The sequence below is a fragment of the Balaenoptera acutorostrata genome, chromosome 17 (genome assembly GCF_949987535.1).
Source record: "Balaenoptera acutorostrata chromosome 17, mBalAcu1.1, whole genome shotgun sequence".
Taxonomy (NCBI): domain Eukaryota; kingdom Metazoa; phylum Chordata; class Mammalia; order Artiodactyla; family Balaenopteridae; genus Balaenoptera; species Balaenoptera acutorostrata.
In genome coordinates, this window is record NC_080080.1 from 10,541,170 (window position 1) to 10,562,564 (window position 21,395).

At 46.8% G+C, this 21,395-nt stretch overlaps 1 protein-coding gene across 4 annotated transcripts in view; it reads left to right on the top strand.

Moving 5' to 3' along the window:
- Positions 1 to 21,395, top strand: part of ASAP1 (ArfGAP with SH3 domain, ankyrin repeat and PH domain 1) — a 355,141-nt gene that overhangs the window by 64,208 nt on the left and 269,538 nt on the right. For 3 of the 4 annotated variants that reach the window (XM_057531792.1, XM_057531791.1, XM_057531793.1), the window contains one exon: positions 18,888 to 19,014. In XM_057531792.1, coding sequence (XP_057387775.1) covers positions 18,888 to 19,014 — 127 coding nt within the window. Of the gene's footprint in view, positions 1 to 18,887; positions 19,015 to 21,395 lie in introns of those variants that run through there. The other variant, XM_057531794.1, reaches the window with a different exon arrangement.

Consider the following 21,395-nt stretch of genomic DNA (forward strand, 5'->3'; position numbering starts at 1 on the left):
GGGGTGAAGCTGTAGGCAGCTGATGTTAAAAAGCGGCACTGGCTTTGAGATACACAGACCTGTTTGTTAGGATGTGGGCCACGTATTTAACTTCTCTGTGCCTCAGTTTCCTCATCTGTGAAATGGGGATCATCTTACCTCACAGGGTCGTGTAAGAATTAAAGGAGATATAACAGAGGCAAAGCTCTAGGAATGGTAGGTGGCCAGTAATGGGCATTCCCTTCCTTGTCTCTCTGTTTTTTGCTGGTAGAACTCCACTTGCCTGCTCTTTCTGTTACACCTTTCAGAATCTTCTCTAGTGAGACCAGAGGGAGGAGACCTCATTTCTTTCTTTCTCTCTCCCTCCCTCCCTTCTTTTCTTTCTTTTTTTGCTTGTCTTCTTCCTCCTCTGCTACCCCATTCCCACATCCAGCCATAGCCAGCACCTACGGGGGCCTTTCTTCCCAGCCAGTTCTCCAGGGCCTCCCTGTCCGTGGTCCTAACTACAGTGGGCAACAGCATATTGACAAGGAAAGGTACAGTATAGCCTGAGGACCATAGAATCCAAGGGTTGAGAGCCTGAGACTAAACACTAGTCAATAACTGTAAAGCATTCCTAGGTCCTTCCCACCTGTCGATCCCTTAGTGCCCACCAGGGAAGGCCTGTGGCTGAGACCAGCAATTTGGAGCAGTTAGGAAACAAGGGCAGTAAAGATGCAAGTCCGGGAGGCAGCCGACCAGTGAGGCTAGGATCCCAAAGCTGACTTTGCTTGAAGGGGGGCTTTGGATGATTCTTTACAGTGGAAGCCTCTTCTCTGTTTTGCCTTGAAGGTAGTCCCAGGTGCTGTGCAGACGGGGGCTCTGTGAACAGTTATGCCACTGTCTTTAAGGGATAAATCACTGTAGCTCTGCTGTCCTCTGTATGAAAAGAAGCCAAGATGCATTCAGCTCCTGCCATTTTCCAGGGCTGGGGAGTTGGGTACCTCCCATAGAAGCCAGACCCCATGGCCCAGGGTAGGATTCAAACTCGGGTCAGGTTGCCTTTAACGTCTGTGCTGCTTCCCCAGCAGGAACCAGGTAACGATGAAGCCAATTCTTTGAGTGGGACAAAACCTGCAATTTATTGAAGTCAACAGGTATATATGCTTGTTAAAAAGCAATTATGCTGAAATAGTACAGACCAGAAGGTTGACCCTAACTTAATGCCCTTTGCATTCTGAGGAGGAGACTGCATTACGTGGGAACATGATTTCAAACCTTTGCAGTCTCGAGGTTGGTAATAGGACGATCCAAGGTTTAAACACTAGAACATAAACTACTGCCCAGATCAGATCCATCCCAGATCCATGGTGGATCGATGTCTCGTCTCTCTGGAGGCCTTCAGCTGTGGTGTGGTCGAAAGAGAAGTGAACCTGGAGCCAGAAGAACTGGAGTCAAGTGCAGATGCAAACACTTCGTAGCTGCCGGGTGGGAGGAAGGTTTCTTATACTCCCTGCAGTTACGCTCTCTCTCCAGGGCTGTGTTGAGGATGAAATGAGAAATATTTGAAAGCACCAAATATTTTGAAAGTCCCTTGCCTGCTACATTATAAGTGCTAACCATATTAATTTCCTTTCTGCTTTAATTTGTTTAGCTTCTCCCTACTTAAGATTGGTTGATATTAGTCCGCCTCTGTTCACTAATATACATGTGTTGGGATCAACCTTGGCAAAGGTTGTCTCAAGGAACAGAGGTACCATAGGGTTCCTGAATGTGGGACCATTTTCTGGCTAGAAGAGTTGGTCCCTTTTTAGAATCAAAGAATGTGAAAGGTGGCCTGGGCCAAATCTTCCGTGTGTGTGTGTAAATGAGTATTTTTTTATGTGTTTATACTCCACTGTATTCCTCAGAGAATAGGGCAAATTACATGATAGAATAGATGACCCAATGGAAAGATATATGCATAAAATGAGTAAAATTCAGGACACAGATAACACTGGAATAGCAAGACTAAGTGTGGTGCTATAGCTGTGTATACCACAGGACCTGTAGATTTGAGACTGCAGATTTCTCCCTGAGCTTTTATACATATATTATTATACATGCAGTTCTTCTATGAACATTATTATATTTGTCTTTTGGTGAACATATGTATGCATTTCTGTTGGGTTTATACCTAGGAGTGGAATTGCTGGCTCATATTATTCTTTGATTTTAATTGACATCATCAGAGCAAATAATAATTATAAAAATAGTTTCATGGAATACAAGGAAGATTCGCATTTCAGTTCTTTGGGTTGAATGAACATTTATAGAACACTGATGTCTTCTCGCATATATTAGCTTATTTAAATTCACAACAACCTCGGATGTTGCTGTCTTTAGCCAATTGCAGAGATAAGGAAATTTGAGTCTTTTGCCTAATGTTCATACAGCTTGTATATAGTGGTGTCAGGATTTGATCCCAGGTCTTTTGTTTGTTTGGGTTTTAAAAAAATATATTTATTTATTTATTTGGCTGTGCCAGGTCTTAGTTGTGGAACGTGGGATCTTTAGTTGCGGCATGTGGGATCTTTAGTTGCGGCATGTGAGATCTAGTTCCCAGGGATTGAACCTGGGCCCCCGGCACTGGGAGTGCGGAGTCTTAACCGCTGGACCACCAGGGACGTCCCCAACCCCAGGTCTTTTGAATCCTATTCTGTGTTCAGGTTGGTCATGCTGCTTTCCTTGAGAAGTTGGCATTTTCTGCAAAGCCCTTGGGCACCAGTACTTTTTGTTTTATGTTATTTTTACTGGTCTGATTGAAAACCCTCCTAAAAGACCTGCACCTGGCATGGTGCCTAGGCTATAGCATCATGTCTCAAACCTCTTGATTACAAAGGTTCATCATTTTGCATATCACTTCTTATTGAGACTGGCGTCAGTTGAGCAGAATGGTTTGCCCTCACTAGCAGACGCAGGTATTTAGAATTTCTTTCTTGTGGGGGGTGTGTGTTAGCAAATTTCTACAGTTTTTTGTTGGTTTTTTTTTTTTTCTTCTTCTTCTTTGGAAAGAAGTAGCCCCTTCACACTGTTTCTGGCATAACTGCTCCCTTCAGCTTGCTGAGGTCTTAAAAACCAGCTCACCAAACCTGTTAGAATTGAGTGTAAAGTAAGAGAAATAAGGTTGAAGTGAGAGCTGAGGGGGCTCCTGTGATTAAATGCGTGAATTCTGGTGCGTGGACTTTGTAGAAATGAATTTGGCTCCCTGGGGATCTGCGTGCTTTACTTCCTGATTCCTAGGTTCTAGAAGAGATGAGATGGTGTGTGTGTGCGTCCACATGCATACATGTATACTCTTTTTTTTTTTTGGCTGTGCCCCTCGTCTTGCGGTATCTTACCCCACCAGGGATCGGAACCTGGGACCTGGCAGTGGAATCGCGGAGTCCTAACCACTGGACCTCCAGGGAATTCCCACATGTATACTCTTTTCTTAAAAAAAATTTATTATTTATTTTATTTTATTTATTTTTGGCTGCGTTGGGTCTTCGTTGCTGCATGTGCACTCTCTCTAGATGCGGCGAGGGGGGGCTACTCTTCGTTGCAGTGCGCGGGCTTCTCATTGCGGTGGCTTCTCTTGTTGCGGAGCACGGGCTCTAGGCGCATGGGCTTCAGTCGTTGTGGCACGTGGGCTCAGTAGTTGTGGCGCATGGGCTTAGTTGCTCCGCGGCATGTGGGATCTTCCAGGACCCAGGCTCAAACCCGTGTCCCCTGCGTTGGCAAGGTGGATTCTTAACCACTGTGACACCAGGGAAGTCCCACATGTATACTCTTAGAAAAGGAAAAAGTAGGGTAAAAATTCCACCCAAGTCCCACATGTATACTCTTAGAAAAGGAAAAAGTAGGGTAAAAATTCCACCCAGGTCTGGAGGAAGGATAGTAATAAATTTTAATAAATTTTAATCTGAATTAATCTAAATTAATCTGAATTCTCTCTCTTCTCACTTACTTGCACACATACACAGACACATAGCCTATAACACAAGATAACAAAATAAAATTAAAACCCTTTACCCTCATAAAGAGTATTTGGGTTACCAGCTCTAGCCTTCCATAATGTGTAGAATATCAGATATATTAAGCTACAGAAAAAAAAAGCAGTGTGGAAAAATCTTTCCTTCCTCCAAATGTTTATCCTCACTTACATCATTGTGGCTTGAATTCTTAAGAACCCTAATAAGAAGGAAGGATAATCAAAGAAAACCCATTCTTGACCCCAAAATATTGTACCAACCTACTGTTGCGTTATAAATAATATAATCGACTAGTAAGTATCACATCTATCTCTTGTAAACGAAAACGAAACTGCAATTCTTTGTCAGGTGTGGAAAGACCACTACCATTTGTCTTTCTGGCAGGAAAAATAACTCTGGAATTTTAAATGATTGCTCTGGAAAGACTGGGCAGAGCATTGATTTTAAAACAGAGAAGTCTTTGATCTTTATCATCTTATTTCCTGTTTAGAATCTGTTCTGTCTCTTCTCTCTTAACCAAATTGTGAAAAGGTTGTGTAAATAAATTTGCTTCTTCAGAAATCCAGTCTGTGGAAGCCTAATGGCTCTTCTGTGACTGTATGTATGAAGCAATTCCTGAGATGAAATTTAAGTTCTTATAATATGTAATGCCTGTACTTGGTAAATTGAGACCAGTCTCTTCACTGATTCTATAACTCTGCCAAATAGGCCTTGGTGACTGTCTCCAGAATAATTCAATAGAACCTCTAAGCCTCTGAATATAGAGTCTAAAACACAGAGGACAAAATGACTCCGGTAGAATCCTTAGAATTTGACCACTTCTGAGATTAGCTGTTTTTATACATTCTTAGTTAGTTAAGTATGTGCATAGGTCCAGTGTATAAACTAGGATTATATTTCAACTGCATATAAAGAAAAATCCAAATAAAATGAGCAATTAGGGTTTTTTCCCCCTCTTTCTCCCAGACCAAAGAAGTCTGGAGATAGTCCAAAGACAGATGGTGCCTCCGTGGTTATCAGGCACCCAAGCTGTTTCTGTCTGTCCGGTTGAGCCATCCTTATCATATTATCTCATGATCCAAAATGGTTGCTGGAGTGTCAGCCATCACATCCGCATTACAAGCAGCAGGATGGAAGAAGGGGGGAAGGATAACAGGGTTTCTCCTCTAGCGGAAGTAGTTCCTTTCAAAACATTTCCTCAAAGGCCTACATAGTACTTCAGCTTACATCTCACTGGCTAGACTTAGGCACACAGCTATACCATCTTATAGTGGAGGCTGGCAGATGAGTCTTTTGGCTGAATACATTGCTGCCCTGAATCAAATGGGGCTCTCTTACTGAAGAAAGGGAGACTGGATAGAGGGGACGTAACCAGTAGTCCCTGACACATCCAGCAAGGTGCTATTGGTACAAAGAGTGTAGTATAGTAGAAAGGGCTTGAACTTTGAATTCAGACAGACTTGTGTTTGAACCTTAGTTCCTCCACCTACTAGGTGCAGGACCACTTCTTTGAGCCTCAGTTTCCTACCCATAAAACAGCAGGAGAGTAATAGCTACTTTGTAGAGTTGTTGTAAGGTTTAAACAAAACCATGTGTGTAAGTTGCCTTGTACATGATAGGTACTAAATGGTGGCCATTATAGTTATTATAAATGGGTAGGTTGTGCCTTCTACCTGCATCAGCATAGTATTTTTTAAATTGAGATATAATTCACATAGCATAAAATTTACCCTTTTAAGGTGTCCAATTCAGGGAGTTTTAGTGTATTCACAAAGTTGTGTAACCATCACCATGATCTAATTCCAAAACATTTTCACCACTCCCCCAAATCCCATATCCACAGAGTCACTCCTTCTTCCCTTCCCCCAGCCCCTGTCAACCACTAGTCAGCTTTCAGTCTCTATGGATTTGCCTTTTCTGGACATTTTGTGTAAATGGAATCATATAATTTGTGACCTTTTGTGTCTTTCACTTAGCATAATGTGTTTTCAATTTTAATCCATGTTGTAGCATGTATCAGTACTTTATTCCTTTTTTGTGGCTGAATAATATTCCATTGCATGAATACACCACAATTTGTTTATCCATTTGTCTGTTGGACATTTAGGTTGTTTCCACTATTTGACTATTATGAGTAATGCTGGTGTGAACATTCGTGTACAAGTTTTTGCATGAATGTGTGTTTTCATTTCTCTTGGGTGTATACCTAAGAGTGGAATTGCTGGGTCATATGGTAACACTATGCTTAACCTTTTGAGGAACTGCCTGATTGTTTTCCAAAGCTGCTGCGCTATTTTACATTCCAACTAACAATGTATGAGGGTTCCAATTTCTCCACATCCTCTCCAACTCTTGTTACCTTCCAACTTTTTTATTATAGCCATACCTAGTGGCTGTGAAGTGGTGTCTCGTGGTATTGATTTGCATTTCCCTGATGACTGATGATATTGAGCACATTTCATGTGCTTATTATCCCGCTTTATATCTTTTTTGGAGAAATGTCCATTTGAGTCCTTTGTCCATTTAAAAATTAGTTATTTGTCTTCTCGTTGTTGAATTTTAAGAGTTTATGGGACTTCCCTGGTGGCGCAGTGGTTAAGAATCCGCCTGCCAGTGCAGGGGACACGGGTTTGGGTCCTGCTCTGGGAAGATCCTACATGCCGCGGAGGAACTAAGCCCGTGCGCCACAACTACTGAGCCTGTGCTCTAGAGCCCGCGAGCCACAACTACTGAGCCCATGTGCTGCAACTACTGAAGTCTGCGCGCCTAGAGCCCGTGCTCTGCAACGAGAAGCCACCGCGATGAGAAGCCCGCGCACTGCAACAAAGAGTAGCTCCCGTTTGCCACAACTAGAGAAAGCCCGTGGGCAGCAATGAAGACCCGATGCAGCCCAAAAAATAAACATTAAAACAAAACAAAACAAAAAAAGTTTATATATTTGGATACTAGACTCTATCAGATATATGATTTGCAAATATTTTCTCCCATTCTGTTATGTGTATTACCTAATTTGCTCTTTTTAACAAACCTTTGAAGTGGATATTAGTATCCCCATTTTACAGATGAGGAAGCTGAGGCTCTGAGACAGTGAATAACTTGTCCAGGGTAACCCATCTACTAACTGTGAAGATGGCACTGGAACCCAGGAAAAGATTAGCCAGGGCTCTTTTTGTTTTATTGGTAGAAACCCATCTCAGACCAGCTTACGCTAAAAAAGAAGTATCACTGCTCATATACCTGGGAAGTCCAGGACTGGCAGCAGGCATGGGAGAGATTCTGTAGTCCAGTGATTCAAGTGATGTCACCACGACTCTTCCTGTCTCCGCCTCCCTCCGTCTCTTGCTGTCTTTTGGTTAGCATTCTTAGGCAAGCTCTCTCATGTGTGGAAAAGGTGGTCATCAGCAACTAAAGGCTTCCTAGGTCCTTTGAGCTAGACCTAGAGAAGAGACACGTTGCTGTTTACCCTAGCTTCCATATCAGACCCCCATAAAGCTCCCTGATTGACCTTGCTTGAGTTTAATGCCTATCGGAATACCCATCGATGCTGCTTTCAGGAGTCTGGGATACTCTAGACAGCTTGGTCCAGCCCTTTGGTTGGGAACGTAGCAACATATGATTGACAGTCTCTGGAGAATCATGTGGAGTTAAGGAGAGGGTCATTCCTAAAAGAAGGGGATTTGTAAGGCAGACAAAAAATGTAATCAGTGTCCTACAAGGTCTGTCTTGAACTACTAAGTTCAAGATGCTGAAATTTGTTGCGGGTAAATGAAAGTTAATTCCCAAAACCAAATAGTAGGGGAAAAGTCAATTTATTCACAAAAGTAAAACAAAAGATAATTGAAAATAATCATCTCCACATCCAATCAACAGTGAGTTCTCTGCTTTCCACTTAAACATAGCAATTTTATAAATTGGTTTGTATAATACCTCTAAACCTCTAAGACCACAGCAAAAAGACTAATTTTTCAAAAACAATAAACAAAATAAAGAACAGGGCACAGAAGCTAAATGCTTCTGTCAGAAGCTTAGCTAGCAATTGTAGAGTTTTTGTTTTTTTAAATTAGAGCCTCTAGTGTGATTTGGAATGTTCACATTTGAGAAAGATGTTAACCAAGTAGCATATGCTAGGCAGAAAACTCTGCAGTGGGTGGGCAATTTTCTTTTTTCAAATAGAGCGATTCCCTACATTTGACATAATTACAGGAAAATTCTATTATAATACAGCTCATTGTTATGTGGGTTCAAATACATTACAGGTGAAATCATATTTTTGAAAAGCGACAGCTGGGTACTGTGATAGATTCCTATAATATAGGGTGCCTATAACAGCGGCCCCCAACCCAGAACTAATGACCTCCAGACCGTTCTTGGCTTACAAGTAGATCTTGAGGCAGAGCTGGTGTTTGGGGTTGGTTGTAACACTGATATAAAAAAAGAATTCATCAAATTATAGGATATTATTGCCCTAGGACCTCAGAGAGCCTCTGCCCCAGGCTCCTGGGAAATGAGGCCAGAGGAGGTGAGATGATTTGGCCAAGGAAAAGGAGCTGACCTCCCTGGCAATGCCATGTTCCTTCTCAGTGCTAAAGTCACAAAGCTGTCATTTATCAAATTTTTCTTCTTGAGTAATGTTTCAGATGATAGGCAGCTTCGAAAAGTGCTCGTAACAATAGGTCTAACTGGGCTCTGGGCAAATCAGAGAGATAGTCATATATGAAAGGACCTTTTTTTTGGACTTCACATTCATAGGTCACATCGTTGAAAGACACATTTATTTTCTGTCTGAGTTCTTTGAGCATTTTGGCAGTTGTGCTGCAGACTTGTATCTCTGTCTGCATATGAGGACAGGGGCTGTATCTTAGGTGTCTTTTTGGCTCCTGAAGAGTCTAGCATAGGACCTGTTTTGAAGACAAATAATGGTATTAGTAGCTAACATTTATTGATCATTTACTATATACTGGCACTGTGCTATAGCATCTTGCATGGATTATCTCATTTATACCTCACAGCAACCTTAGGAGCGAGAGAGATCTCCTCACCATCCTCCTTTTAAAGGACGACCTCCTTTGAAAGTGACATTAAGTAACTCGCTAAGGTTAGCCATCCCTGTTAAGTGGCAGGGCTGGGATTTGAACCCAGGTAATCTGAACCCAGATCACACATTCTTAACCTCTGGGAGGATTATAGTGCTGCTCAGTAACTGTGAATGGAACTGAACTGATGGCTTCCAACCTAATACCTCTGCGCCCACTGGCGGATGTCCTCAGGGACTCGGGAGACAATGGTCTTATCTCTGAAAATGTCCAAACAAGGAAAGGGAGAGTAAAGTGGGTTTGGCAGAAGGAGAAATCTCATCTACGCTCTGTGCCGCAGGGCTGCCCTGGATTGGGGGAGGGGAGGGTTGTTTACTAAAACGTCACGACTGACTCCCAATGTTCAGGTTACAAAACATCTCTCTCCTTATTTCTTGTGACCTCTAACCTTTTATAAAGGGGCTCTTAAGGAAGGGCAAAGGGTGCGAGGGGAGGACTTAGAATGTCCATGCACCGACACTGATTGCCCTCAAGCTCCCTGGCTTAGCTGGTTTTTGGAGAGCAGGAAAGAAGAGAAAGAGGCAAGACAGTGATAACGGGGGTGGGTGTGACTCTGGGCTCATGCTATACTCACAGTCTTCTTGCTCAAAGTTGGGGGAATCAGTTAAGTGGTCCTATGCCAAATTTTATGTAGTTACAGTTGTTTTTTTTTAATAAATTTATTTTATTTATTATTTATTTTTGGCTGCATTGGGTCTTCGTTGCTGCCCGCGGGCTTTCTCTAGTCGTGGCGAGCAGGGGTTACTCTTCGTTGCGGTGCGCGGGCTTCTCACTGCGGTGACTTCTCTTGTTGCACAGCATGGACTCTAGGTGCGCGGGCTTCAGTAGTTGCAGCACGAGGGCTCAGTAGTTGTGGCTTGTGGGCTCTAGAGCGCAGGCTCAGCAGTTGTGGCACACGGGCTTAGTTGCTCTGCGGCATGTGGGATCTTCCCAGACCAGGGCTCGAACCCACGTCCCCTGCATGGGCAGGCGGATTCTCAACCACTGCGCCACCAGGGAAGCCCTGTAGTTACAGTTTTAAATGGTAGGCAAATGTTGACAGGCATTCCTTGATACCGTGATGCAAAGACCAACATAATCCGTTCTTTTTTTTTTTTTTTTTTTTTATTTTATTTATTTATTTATTTATTTATTTATTTTTGGCTGTGCTGGGTCTTCGGTTCGTGCGAGGGCTTTCTCTAGTTGCGGCAAGTGGGGGCCACTCTTCATCGCGGTGCGGGGACCGCTCTTCATCGCGGTGCGCGGGCCTTTCACTATCGCGGCCCCTCCCGTTGCGGGGCACAGGCTCCAGACGCGCAGGCTCAGCAGCTGTGGCTCACGGGCCCAGCTGCTCCGTGGCATGTGGGATCTTCCCAGACCAGGGCTCGAACCCGTGTCTCCTGCATTAGCAGGCAGATTCTCAACCACTGCGCCACCAGGGAAGCCCCATAATCCGTTCTTAAATGGGAGCTTCAGATACTTTTCTTAACGGCAAGGTCTTTAATCCCTTCCTTGAAATGTAACTGGTTAAGGTGGAGGAGTGGGGCAACCCTTGGGAACCAGCATACCTGGGGTCTGGCCCTGATTTCCCACAATTTTGCCAGGGAATGCTGGGCAAGTCATTTAACCACTGGAGAATCTGTTTCCTTGTCCGGAAAGTGAAAGTGTTGGTAACCATATTATTCTTGAAATTCTTTCCAACTCTGGTAGTTTATGATGATGTCAGATGACTGGAGAGACTCTTTAAGAACCAGGATTCCTCTTTCTAGTTCTCCTCTCCCAATTTCTCTTACACCCCTCCCCCAAGGTAAATGCTCATTCATTCATTCATTCATTCTTCCCTCCATCTGTTCAGTACGTATCCCTTAAGCACCAGGGGCTCTGGGATTGTAACAGCAAATGGAAAACCCCCTGGTCTCAAGGACCTCACGGTCTAGTGGGAGAAATATCAATATTTGGAAAATAGTGCCTTGGAAAAGGGTCATAAAAGAGGCATGTTCTCAGTCTTGAGTTGCACAGACGTGGGCCTGAGTAAGTGTGAGCCACTAAACTGAAACTAAGACAAATTCATCAAAAAAAAAGAAAAAAGAAAAGAAACCTGGATGTTCTTTAAGTGTTTCTCATTTTTCAGAATCCTGTATAACACCACAATTTTTCTTCACTGGATGTTGTTTTACTTATATTAGAAAAGATGTAGCTCATAAAAAAAAGCTGGCTCGATCCAAAACACATTTATTGGGGATCCACAGGGAACCTGTACTAGGCAGTGCCTTCCATGGGGAAGGAAAAGGCTGCAGGGTTTGGTTTCGGACCGGCTGTGAATAGCAGTTCTCTGTTTATTAACTGTTGTCCTTGAGGAGATTGGCATCTGAGTTCTCAACAGACAGGGTGGGCCCTCACGAGGCTACTGGGGAAGATTTCAGGAGATGGTGCTTGTAAAGTGCCAAGCCTGGGGCTCTAGGAATCTCTTGTCCCTCCCTTAGTTCTGCAGGGATGTAGGTGATACAGATAAGGGTACAATTTAGTCTCCCTGTGCCCTCAAGGATTGACAGTCCGGGAATTTTGTAGTGCAGGAAACTCAGTAGGAAGATGGAGTTCTGAGCCAAGCCCCTCCACTAACAGAGTTATTTGTCTCTGGGCAGGGGGCGGGGTAGGGGTGGTTCTCATCTCTCCACGTGTAGGGAGTCTGAAGTCCCTCCCAGTGATGCCAGTAACCTTCACACAAAGTAAGAGAGCCGGGCTTCCCTGGTGGCGCAGTGGTTGAGAGTCTGCCTGCCGATGCAGGGGACATGGGTTCGAGCCCTGGTCTGGGAGGATCCCACATGCCGCGGAGCAACTAGGCCCGTGAGCCACAATTACTGAGCCTGCGCGTCTGGAGCCTGTGCTCCGCAACAAGAGAGGCCGCGATAGTGAGAGGCCCGCGCACCGCGATGAAGAGTGGCCCCCGCTTGCCACAACTAGAGAAAGCCCTCGCACAGAAACGAAGACCCAACACAGTCAAAATAATAATAATAATAATAATAAATTAAAAAAAAATAAAAAAATAAAAAGTAAGAGAGCCTACATTGCAAACATACCTGTGAAGATTAATCCCAACTGGAGGAATGGGGCAATAGGAGAGTGCTCTCCAGAACAGCCAAGCCTGCGTTTGAGTTTGAGTTGGGCTTGTAATGAGTTCCCCAGTAGGAAAAAAGATAACACATCGACTCCAACAGAAAATCATCCTAGGGCTGTGGACCCATTGTCCGGAGGCTGATCACATGGCTGTGAAATCGGACCAGTCAGTCTGGCTCCACCACTTGCCAAGGTGATCTCTAAGCTCCAGGTTTCCCCCAGGTATAAGATGGGGATAATACCAGCGCCTGCTTTATGTGGTTGCTGTGAGTGTGAAGTGAGGGCAGGCCTGCTGCAATGCAGAATCGTGCAGGGCATATAGTAAGCACAACAATTGTTAGTTGATGTTATTTTCTTACAGGATAGAGCAGAAATATATTCCTGAGTTCTTTCAGTTGATATTTACACCAGGATTCTGAGTCTTCTGGGTCCCCAGCACTCTGCCTGACTTTTCTTCCTTATCTCCCTCAGAAGGAACAGTCAGGGAACAGAGAGCTAGTTTTTTGTCTCCAAACAAACCATATTCTCCTCGTCACTTACTGAGAACACTCCAGTGGTTTTACTTGGAGTATTTAAATAAAGTACATTGGAGACTAGAATAGGCTCTTTTTTTATTACATGAAATAGTATAAGCGTACTTGGGATGCACTCATACAAGGCACATGAGCGAAGCAGTCTGCAGTGTAGGTCGAATATGGCAACGTGAGCCTGACAGTAAAACACGTGGAATCCAATGCATCCCTCCCTCCTCCTGCCCCCCGCAGCGCTTTCCTTTCTTCCCACACTTTGTTAAGATGATAGAAAACAAATTAATAAGGTATCAGGTGAAATAAGGAACTAACAGTCCTTTCTTTGGTTGCCTGAGTCGGGAAAGACATCTAACGGAGTAGCACTATGAGAGGTATCATTGAGAGCCTGATTTTTGCAGGCAGTAGAAAAAGCCCTGGATTTCGTCTGCTGGGCTCTGGGACATTAACTTGCAGTGAGATCACCTTGTGTCTTGGTTTCCATTATTGTAATGCTCCCACGTCACGACTGTTATGTGGATGAATTCAGACACTGCCTATATAACAACCAGGGCAGTGCCTGGCCCAGGACGGGAGCTCAGTAAGTATTGGGCTGGCCAAAATGTTCATTCGTAACATCTTATGGAAGAACCCGAACGAATTTTTTGGCCAACCCAATACTATCCTACCCCTCAGTATCCTCGGGTTTCTGTCTGGTAAGTTTAGGATAATCATACTTACCTTATAAAGTTGTCATGAAGTTTAAAGAAGGATATGTGTGTCCAAAATGTTATACTTAGCAAAGCATCAGGTATATTGCAGTTCTCAGTAAATTTTTTTTTTGGGGGGGAGGAATATCAGAATTTTTATCTCCAGATAAGGTTTTCAATATTCCCATAATACCTGAAAAGTATTGTCCACTTATGATGTCTCAGACCCTGTTAAGCACTTTATGGGCTTTAGCTCATAGACTCCTGAGAGCACTAAGAGATAGTTACTAACATTGCCCCCATTTTGCAGATGTGAAAACCGAGACTCAGAGACATGAATTACTTTAATGAGGTCTAATAGCTGCTATGTGGTAGAGATGTGAGGCCAAGTCTTCCTCATGAGAATCAGCCTATAACTCATGCTATTATGAAACAAATGCCCTGTTCTGTCCTCTAGAAGTTGTCTTGGTCAGAATATCCTTCTTTACAGGAACTGTGTTCCATGAAAAAGAGGCTTTAATTTTATGGCCTCAATTCAGTTCTGATCCTGATTAGTATTCATCCTATTTGATTCTAGATACTGTTCATTTACTTCCAGAATCCATCACTCATGGATCTGACCTCACAAGGGATACTTACAAGAATAAACAAGGTCTCTAAAGACGGTTCCCAAATCTGAGATCCCAGACTTTGGGAATTACTGTGCAATCTCCCCTTGCCCCTCTTCTTTCCTCCTCCAGGTGATTAATTTAGGGAGATATCTGAGTCTTGGAATGAAAAAAGATGTATTTATAGTCATACTTCACATAAAAAGGGAGTTTAAAGGGAACTAACATTGGCTGATTATTCAAACTGCTTTATCCATACCTTCTCACTTTATTTCACGTAACACAACCTGTAGTTTAGTAGTTTTATTATTACACTAATTTTGCAGATGAGAAAACAAGGCTAATAAGTGACAGAGTAGAGATTCAAACCCAGGTCCCAGTTAACACAAAGCATATTCTCTTCCCACACCACCCATTGTCCCTGTCCCATGAAGGCACTGGGAGCCTTTGAGGAATGCTGTAATTCCGGAAATCCCATCAGCTTGGGCCACTGCCTAGCACCCTGGATCAGAGTACCAGTAGCTCCTCTTGGTTTCTCGTGCCCAGAGAGCACCTCACGCCCCCTCCCCACTCTGCCACTCTCGGTGCATTGTCAGCTGTCTTGTAAATGCACCTCCTCGGTTGTTAGGCAGATGGATGAGTGGAGCCTGCAACTGGGAACCTAACTCAGACAATCCCTGATGACTGAGGGGTCAGCAGTGCCATTGCTGACCAGGGGAATAAGCCATCGCTATTCTTATCGCCACTTTTCAAGGAGAAGTAAAGTATTCTGTAAGGACCATTCTCACCTTGGTCAGCAGTGCTCAGAGTAAACAGGCATGCTGAGTCCAAGGGTGTCGAATGGTGTTTGATGGGGATGATGACGAAGAAAACAAAGAGGATGTGTGCTTTAGCCAGAGCTGGGTGCGCACAAGTATGCGTACACATGTGTACGAGTATGTGTGTGTATTTTTCCTGGCTCCGGAAGGGATGCTGTATATTTCTGAGCAGCTCTGCACAAAGGAATCCAGCATTTAAGTTTTGCCTGCATCAGATTCTGTTCGCAAAAGATAGCCAGGAATGGTTTTCAGGGCATGGTTTCAAATTTAAAAAGGATTATGGCCCATGAACCCTAGAAATGGTGGGTGGAGGTGTGAACCTTTGAAATTCTAATTGCAGCCCAGTCTAAGGAGGTATATATTTACCCGGGCACAATATCTCATTGTTCACATACTCCTTTCTTGGCCGGAGGAGATGGGGAGGAGGAGCAGATACATAACATAATCTTCAAATGAAACTGAAACAATTGGTGGCAGCAGTTTGGACTCTGGTGAATTCCGTCAAGAAAGAAATCCCCGCTGTTGACCATCGCAGTTAGCTTAGCTTGTTGTAACAATCTTTATTCCTTGCGTCTGTAGAGCTGAGGGGATACACAGACTCAGCTCCAGCTGGGAGGGATCTGTGTGGTCATTTTGACACACCCACCCCTTTATTTTACAAGTGATGGCACCAAGGCCCAAGGTGACAGCATCAGTTATTAGGAGAGAAAGCTCTGGAATCCAGGCCTCCTGGAATTGAGGCAATTATTCACCGACTCTAGGCTTTTCATAATGGCTCATATTTATCGAGTGTTTACTCTAAGCCATACATATGGGATGGAAGCAGCTACCAGCCCAGAGGAGGTGACAGGCATTCGATGACAACTTGGAATAGAGGGAAGGGTAGAAATAATGCAAAATCAAAGTCTAAATTGATTTCCAGACTAGAGGAAGGCCTTCCTGGAATGGATGGAAGTCTAAGTGCTGGGTGTTGGGCTCTCAACTGCTGCATGGGGTAGCATGCGGTTACTGAGGCTCAGAGAGCTTCATTAGCCCAAGCTAGTGGCGGCCATATTTGCTCCAGTCACAGAACCTTCTAGATGCAGGATGACCCAGTTAGTATATGGGAAAAGAGGTAGGATTTTCTTCTGGTGGCTCATACGCCAGTCTGTCAACAACAGCACATGAGCAAGTGACCTCCAGGTGCAGGTCTTTTCTTTTTTTTTTAATATTTATTTATTTTTGGCTGCGTTGGGTCTTAGTTGCGGCACATGGGGTCTCTCGTTGCGGCGCGCGGGCTCTTCGCTGTGGTGCGCGGGCTTCTCTCTAGTTGTGGCACATGGGCTCCAGAGCACCTGGGCTCAGTAATTGCTGAGCGCGGGCTTAGTTGCCTCCGTGGCATGAGTTCCCCGACCAGGGATCGAACCCGTGTCCCCTGCATTGGAAGGCGAATTTTTTTCTTTTTTAGAGGAGTTCCTTTATTATTATTTTTTATTATTTATTTATTTATTCATTTATTTTTGGTTGTGTTGGGTCTTCGTTTCTGTGCAAGGGCTTTCTCTAGTTGCGGCAAGCAGGGGCCACCCTTCATCGCGGTGCGTGGGCCTCTCACTATCGTGGCCTCTCTTGTTGCAGAGCACAAGCTCCAGACGTGCAGGCTCAGTAGTTATGGCTCACGGGCTTAGTTGCTCCGCGGCATGTGGGATCTTCCCAGACCAGGGCTCGAACCCGTGTCCCCTGCATTGGCAGGCAGATTCTCAACCACTACGCCACCAGGGAAGCCCTGGAAGGTGGATTTTTAACCACTGGACCAGCAGGGAAGCCCCCGGGTGCAGGTCTTAAAATGGCCTGCAATGGCCATTTGGCTGTCTCCCCAGAACCTCAGCCTTGGTGTGTCCCAAACCAAACTTTTAAAGTGTGAATGAGGAGAAGGAGGGTGCCTGTTTGCTTCTTTACTTATTTTTTAGAATGCCTCTCAAAACTGATGTCTCAACACCTCACTTTGCCAGGGAAGAGTCTTTATTGGTTTATGCTGCCTTACCAAGGCCTTCCTTTCATTAGCTGAAATGCTTGCCTTCCTAACATAAATGAGCAGTTCCCTGGAGGCACAGTGCAGGTTCAGGACAGCCAGCACAGGTAGACAAAACAGCTGGAACTCTCACAGTGGCTTTCCTGTGCACAAAGCACTTTCTCATCCATTATCATTTAACAGCCTCGTGGGGTTGGTGCCCTCATCTTTCCTCTTCTTGGGAGGCAACCGAAGGCCAAGATCCCATAGCCAACAGCACGAGGCAGCCCCTCATTCTCTTTTCCGCTCAAGATGTCACCTTGTCAGAGAGGCCTTCTCTGAACACTTCTTATACCATAGCACCTGCATCACTTTGTTACTCTGTATGTACTCCACTTTATATTACATAAGTGTTGCTTGTCTGTTTCCCTACTAGAAGGTAAGGTCAGGAGAGCAGCTCATTGTTATTGCGGAATCTCCAGGGCACACAGCAGGGCCTCAGTAAATAGTTATTGGCTCTCCAGGGCACACAGGAGGGCCTCAGTAAATAGTTACTGTCTGTGAGCGAGGAGGTGCGTTTTCATTCAACAATCACTCCCAGGCCCAAAGCTAAGACAGGTCCACAAGGTCCCTCCCTGCCTTGAGGCACTCCGTTGTAGTTTGGGGAAGGTTGTCAGACAACAAGACAACCATACAAGATGGCAGGAACTCAATCCCAGGGGAGGCCCCGGGGCCAGCCTTCTGCCCAGGGCGGGGAGCATTTGGGAGCTGAGTTTACCAGGCGGCTCCCATTGGCTCCGATTACAGGAGCCAATCCTGAGGCGCTTCCTAAGGGCCTAGCTTTTTTTTTTTTCAAAACCAATTTCATCCGCAATCAATGGTGAGAAATTAAATGGATTCTTTGGACTAAGTAGATTGAGCAAAACAGCCATCTGCCAGGGCCGAGGAATGAGCAATCTGTTGGTAATTTTTCCGCTGAAATTTGGCATCTGCTTGGCGTTGTACACCATTTGCACCTCGGGAAATGCCTTTTACACCCCTGACCCTCGTCTGTTCTTCAGGTTAAAAAAAAAAAATGCAAATGAAAGATTAGAAAATTATAAAAAAGTAAGAACCCTTCATGTGTCTTCACTTAGCATTTTAGCGACTTAAGCAAACTGCACAAAACTAGCCTTCCAAAGGCGGTGAGCGCCCTGAAAGGGAGTGAGGGCCGCAGCCGGCGAGCGGGCAGCTGCAAGCCCGGGCGCCGGGCCGGCTCCTCGCTGCGGCCGCGGGGGCCGCCCCGTGCCCCTGTCGCCGGGCCCGCGGCCCTCGCAGCAGGAGGCGGCTCTCTGGGCCTCGCTTCCTGCACCCACACTGGGCTAAAAAAGAACGCGCACAACTTTTTTTGGTCCCCCTTCTTGCGAAACGCTCGAGTAACGAGCTCGCCGGAGTAACCGCTTCGGGGGCGACCCGGGGACGCGGGCTTACGCCGCCCAGCGCGACCCCCGCCCGGGAGCGGGCGTCGGAACGTGTCCCAGGCGGCGGCGCGCGCGGGCGGGGCCCAGGGGCCGGGCTGGGGGCGGGGGCGGCGGGGCGGGGCGGGGGCCGCGGCGAGGAGGGGGCGGCGGCGCGTGCGCAGAGCACTTCCTTGTTTGTCCCCGTGACTGTAGCGGGAGCGCCGCCCGCCTCCCGCCAGCCCGCCAGCAGGAGTGTGTGCTCAGTCAGTCGGTGTCCGCGCCGCCGCCTGTCAGAGAGTGTGAGGAGGCAGCGCTTGCCGCCCCGACCTGCCCAGCCCGGGCCCCCGCGCAGCGCCGCGTCCCTTCCCCCGCCGCCGCCGGCATGAGCAGAGGGAGGCGGGTCCCCGAGAGCCCCCTGCCTCGCGCGCCGCTCGGAGTTTGAAGGGCCCCGCGCCGAGCGCTGCCGCCGCCGCCGCCTGCTTCGGCCGCCAGCCCTTTCTCCTGCCGCCGCCGCCGCCGCCGGGATCTCGAGCCGCGCCAGGCCGGGCGGCGGGTGGCGGGCTGCACTCGGGGCGTTCATGAGCCGCCGGCCGGCCGCGGCCCCGGGAGTCTGCGCCGTGACTCACCCCCCGCCCCCGCTTGTGTCTCGCCCTCCCCGGCAGGATGCCGGACCAGATCTCCGTCTCCGAGTTTATCGCCGAGACCACCGAGGACTACAACTCGCCCACCACGTCCAGCTTCACCACGCGGCTGCACAACTGCAGGAACACCGTGACGCTGCTGGAAGAGGTAGGTCGGGGCCGGTGCCCTCCGCGCACCCCGTCCCCCCGCCCCCGGCGCCCGCCCGCCCCCGGCGCCCGCCCCCCAGCCGGGGACCCCGGCCCGCCCGCTGGGATGCCTCGCTGCCTCCCCTCGCGGCCGCCGCCTCGCAGTTGGATTGTTTCGATTTCTGAGCCGGGGAGGATGGGGATGTTGGGGCCTGGGGAGCCACACCCCCTCCGGGACCCCCTCCGCCCACCGCGCTCCCAGGTGATCGGAGGACTTGGGATGTGCAGCCCCCGCCCCATTTCCCCCGGAGCTGGAGGTGGGGAGAGAACTGAGCGGGCTCTGGACAGCCCGAGGCAGAAGAAGAGGGAAGTCCTCTCTCTCTCTTGCGCCCTTCCTGGGTGCCAAGGAGGCTTCTAGGCGCTTTCCACATCCTTGTGACCCTCTCGTAACCCGCGAAGTAGGTGGTGTCAGGCCACCGAGGGCAGAGGGAGGCGAAGCCCTGTGGCCAAGGTCACTAGCAAGGGACTGGGAGATGGTCAGTGAATGCAGCTCTCCAAGGCCCGGCTTGGCCAGGCAGGCTTCGCTTCATAGGCGAGGGCCGGTGGAAAAATCCCAAAGGAATGAGAGGGGGCTCAGGCCGGGACTGCCTCCACCCCGGGATTCCTCCCTTCTAGTCCTGAAGCCCTGGGTGGAAGGAGATATCAGTGCAGGCTGGTCCTCACCCTCCTCCCCTGGCCGGATGGTTTGGTAGGGTTTGAGGCTGCTGCGCCAGCAGGATCTGCCCACAGGGAACTCCTAAGCTGTGAATGCAGACCCGAGGCTGATGCTGACTGGAAGAGCTGGCTAGACAGGAAGCAGGGAGGCCTGAGACTGCAGAAAGAACAGCCCCTCTTATCTAGGTCCTCCGGGGAACGGTTGTGGGTGCCCAGGGCAGAGCCAGGGGTGTAGCAGTTTCCTTTAAAATTTTAAGTGAATTAGTGATTGGGCAGAGTGGGTAGGTAAGGAGGAACCCACAAGCCGAGGAGCTGCAGAAGCCTCCGAACCTCCATAAAAATAGGACATTTGCCCTGGAACTCGGCACCATCTGTAAGTGCCATGAAGCACCACTACCCTCCAAAGGAGCCAAACCTATTTCAACTGAAAAAGACAGCATTGGGGGAAGTTAGGAAGGCAGATCGTTTTCCCTGCGTAGATTATTATTGTGTGGTTGGTTTACTTGAGGTTTGGGAAGCGCTTTCTGATTTAAGCTCACCATGGCTCCCCCTCTGTAACGTTAAGAAGCTTGGGCTTCTGTGGGCACACTGCTCTTGATGCAGGCTTTGATATTCGCTCTGGGTCAGGTTACAAGCAGAACTGGTGTTCAGAATCCCAGGGGCCCTAAATTTTAGGAGGGGAGACGTTCCTGCTAGTGCTGGGTCCTATTTTGCTGGCCTGATGCTGCAAATTAGTCTGCATGTTTTATGCCAGTTGAGGTTGCTTCTGGAGTCTCTCTGAAGTTAATGTTGGGTTATTGAACTGAATTTTGAAATTCAGCTGGAGAAATATCATCTAACTAGATTTGTTGGAAAGCCAGAGGTAAATGGCTCTTTTCTTTGTTTTGTTTTTGTTTTTGTCAACTGCCTGTCTGTTGCACCAGCCTGATGCTTGGTGTCTGGGATTAAACGGACTTGCCAGGCATTGAACCCTATGACAAGTCTGTCCTTCACTTGATTGTGATAAATTGAAACATGCTGATATGGGAGCATTTTTCATCCTTCTTCTGTACTAATTGTATATGCTTCTAAAGGCTGTGACATCGGTTAGACTGAGCGGTTATTTTCCTTCTAGAGAAGTTCTTCAGTGCCTGCTAATAGAGCTGTCAATTATTTTAACTTTCCCTTTCTGCACATTCGGATAGTGTCACTGTATTCTGTTTGTGTGGGGTGTGATAAGGGTAAGTATATAGTTGTTGATGCTGTTTGTAGGGGTATGGGCCCACATTTTGCGGCCACACCAGAGGATAGGGTTAATGTTTTAAAATTACATGCAGCTGCTCTTGATCTTCGTTTGAGGTTACTAAATTTAACAGCAAATGCAGCAGATACATTTTTTTGGTGAGGAATATTGTTTTGCAAGGTTAGATAGGAAAATGGACCCGGCAATAATACAAACATGGTCACCTATGAACTTGAGAAGGACTTGGAACCAGGCTGGAAGTTCAGAAGTGTCATGTTGGAGTACGTTGATATGTTCTCAAAAATATCACAGTGAATGTTTCATAGAGAGTGGCACAATAATTTTGTAACTGTTTTTCTGAACTCAAGTGCAGTCCTGGTCAAGAAGTCGTTGTCTCCAGTCTGCATCTTTTAACTATTGAATTGTATTCCATGACGTTGGACTCATGAGTGATTGCCTTTAGCATA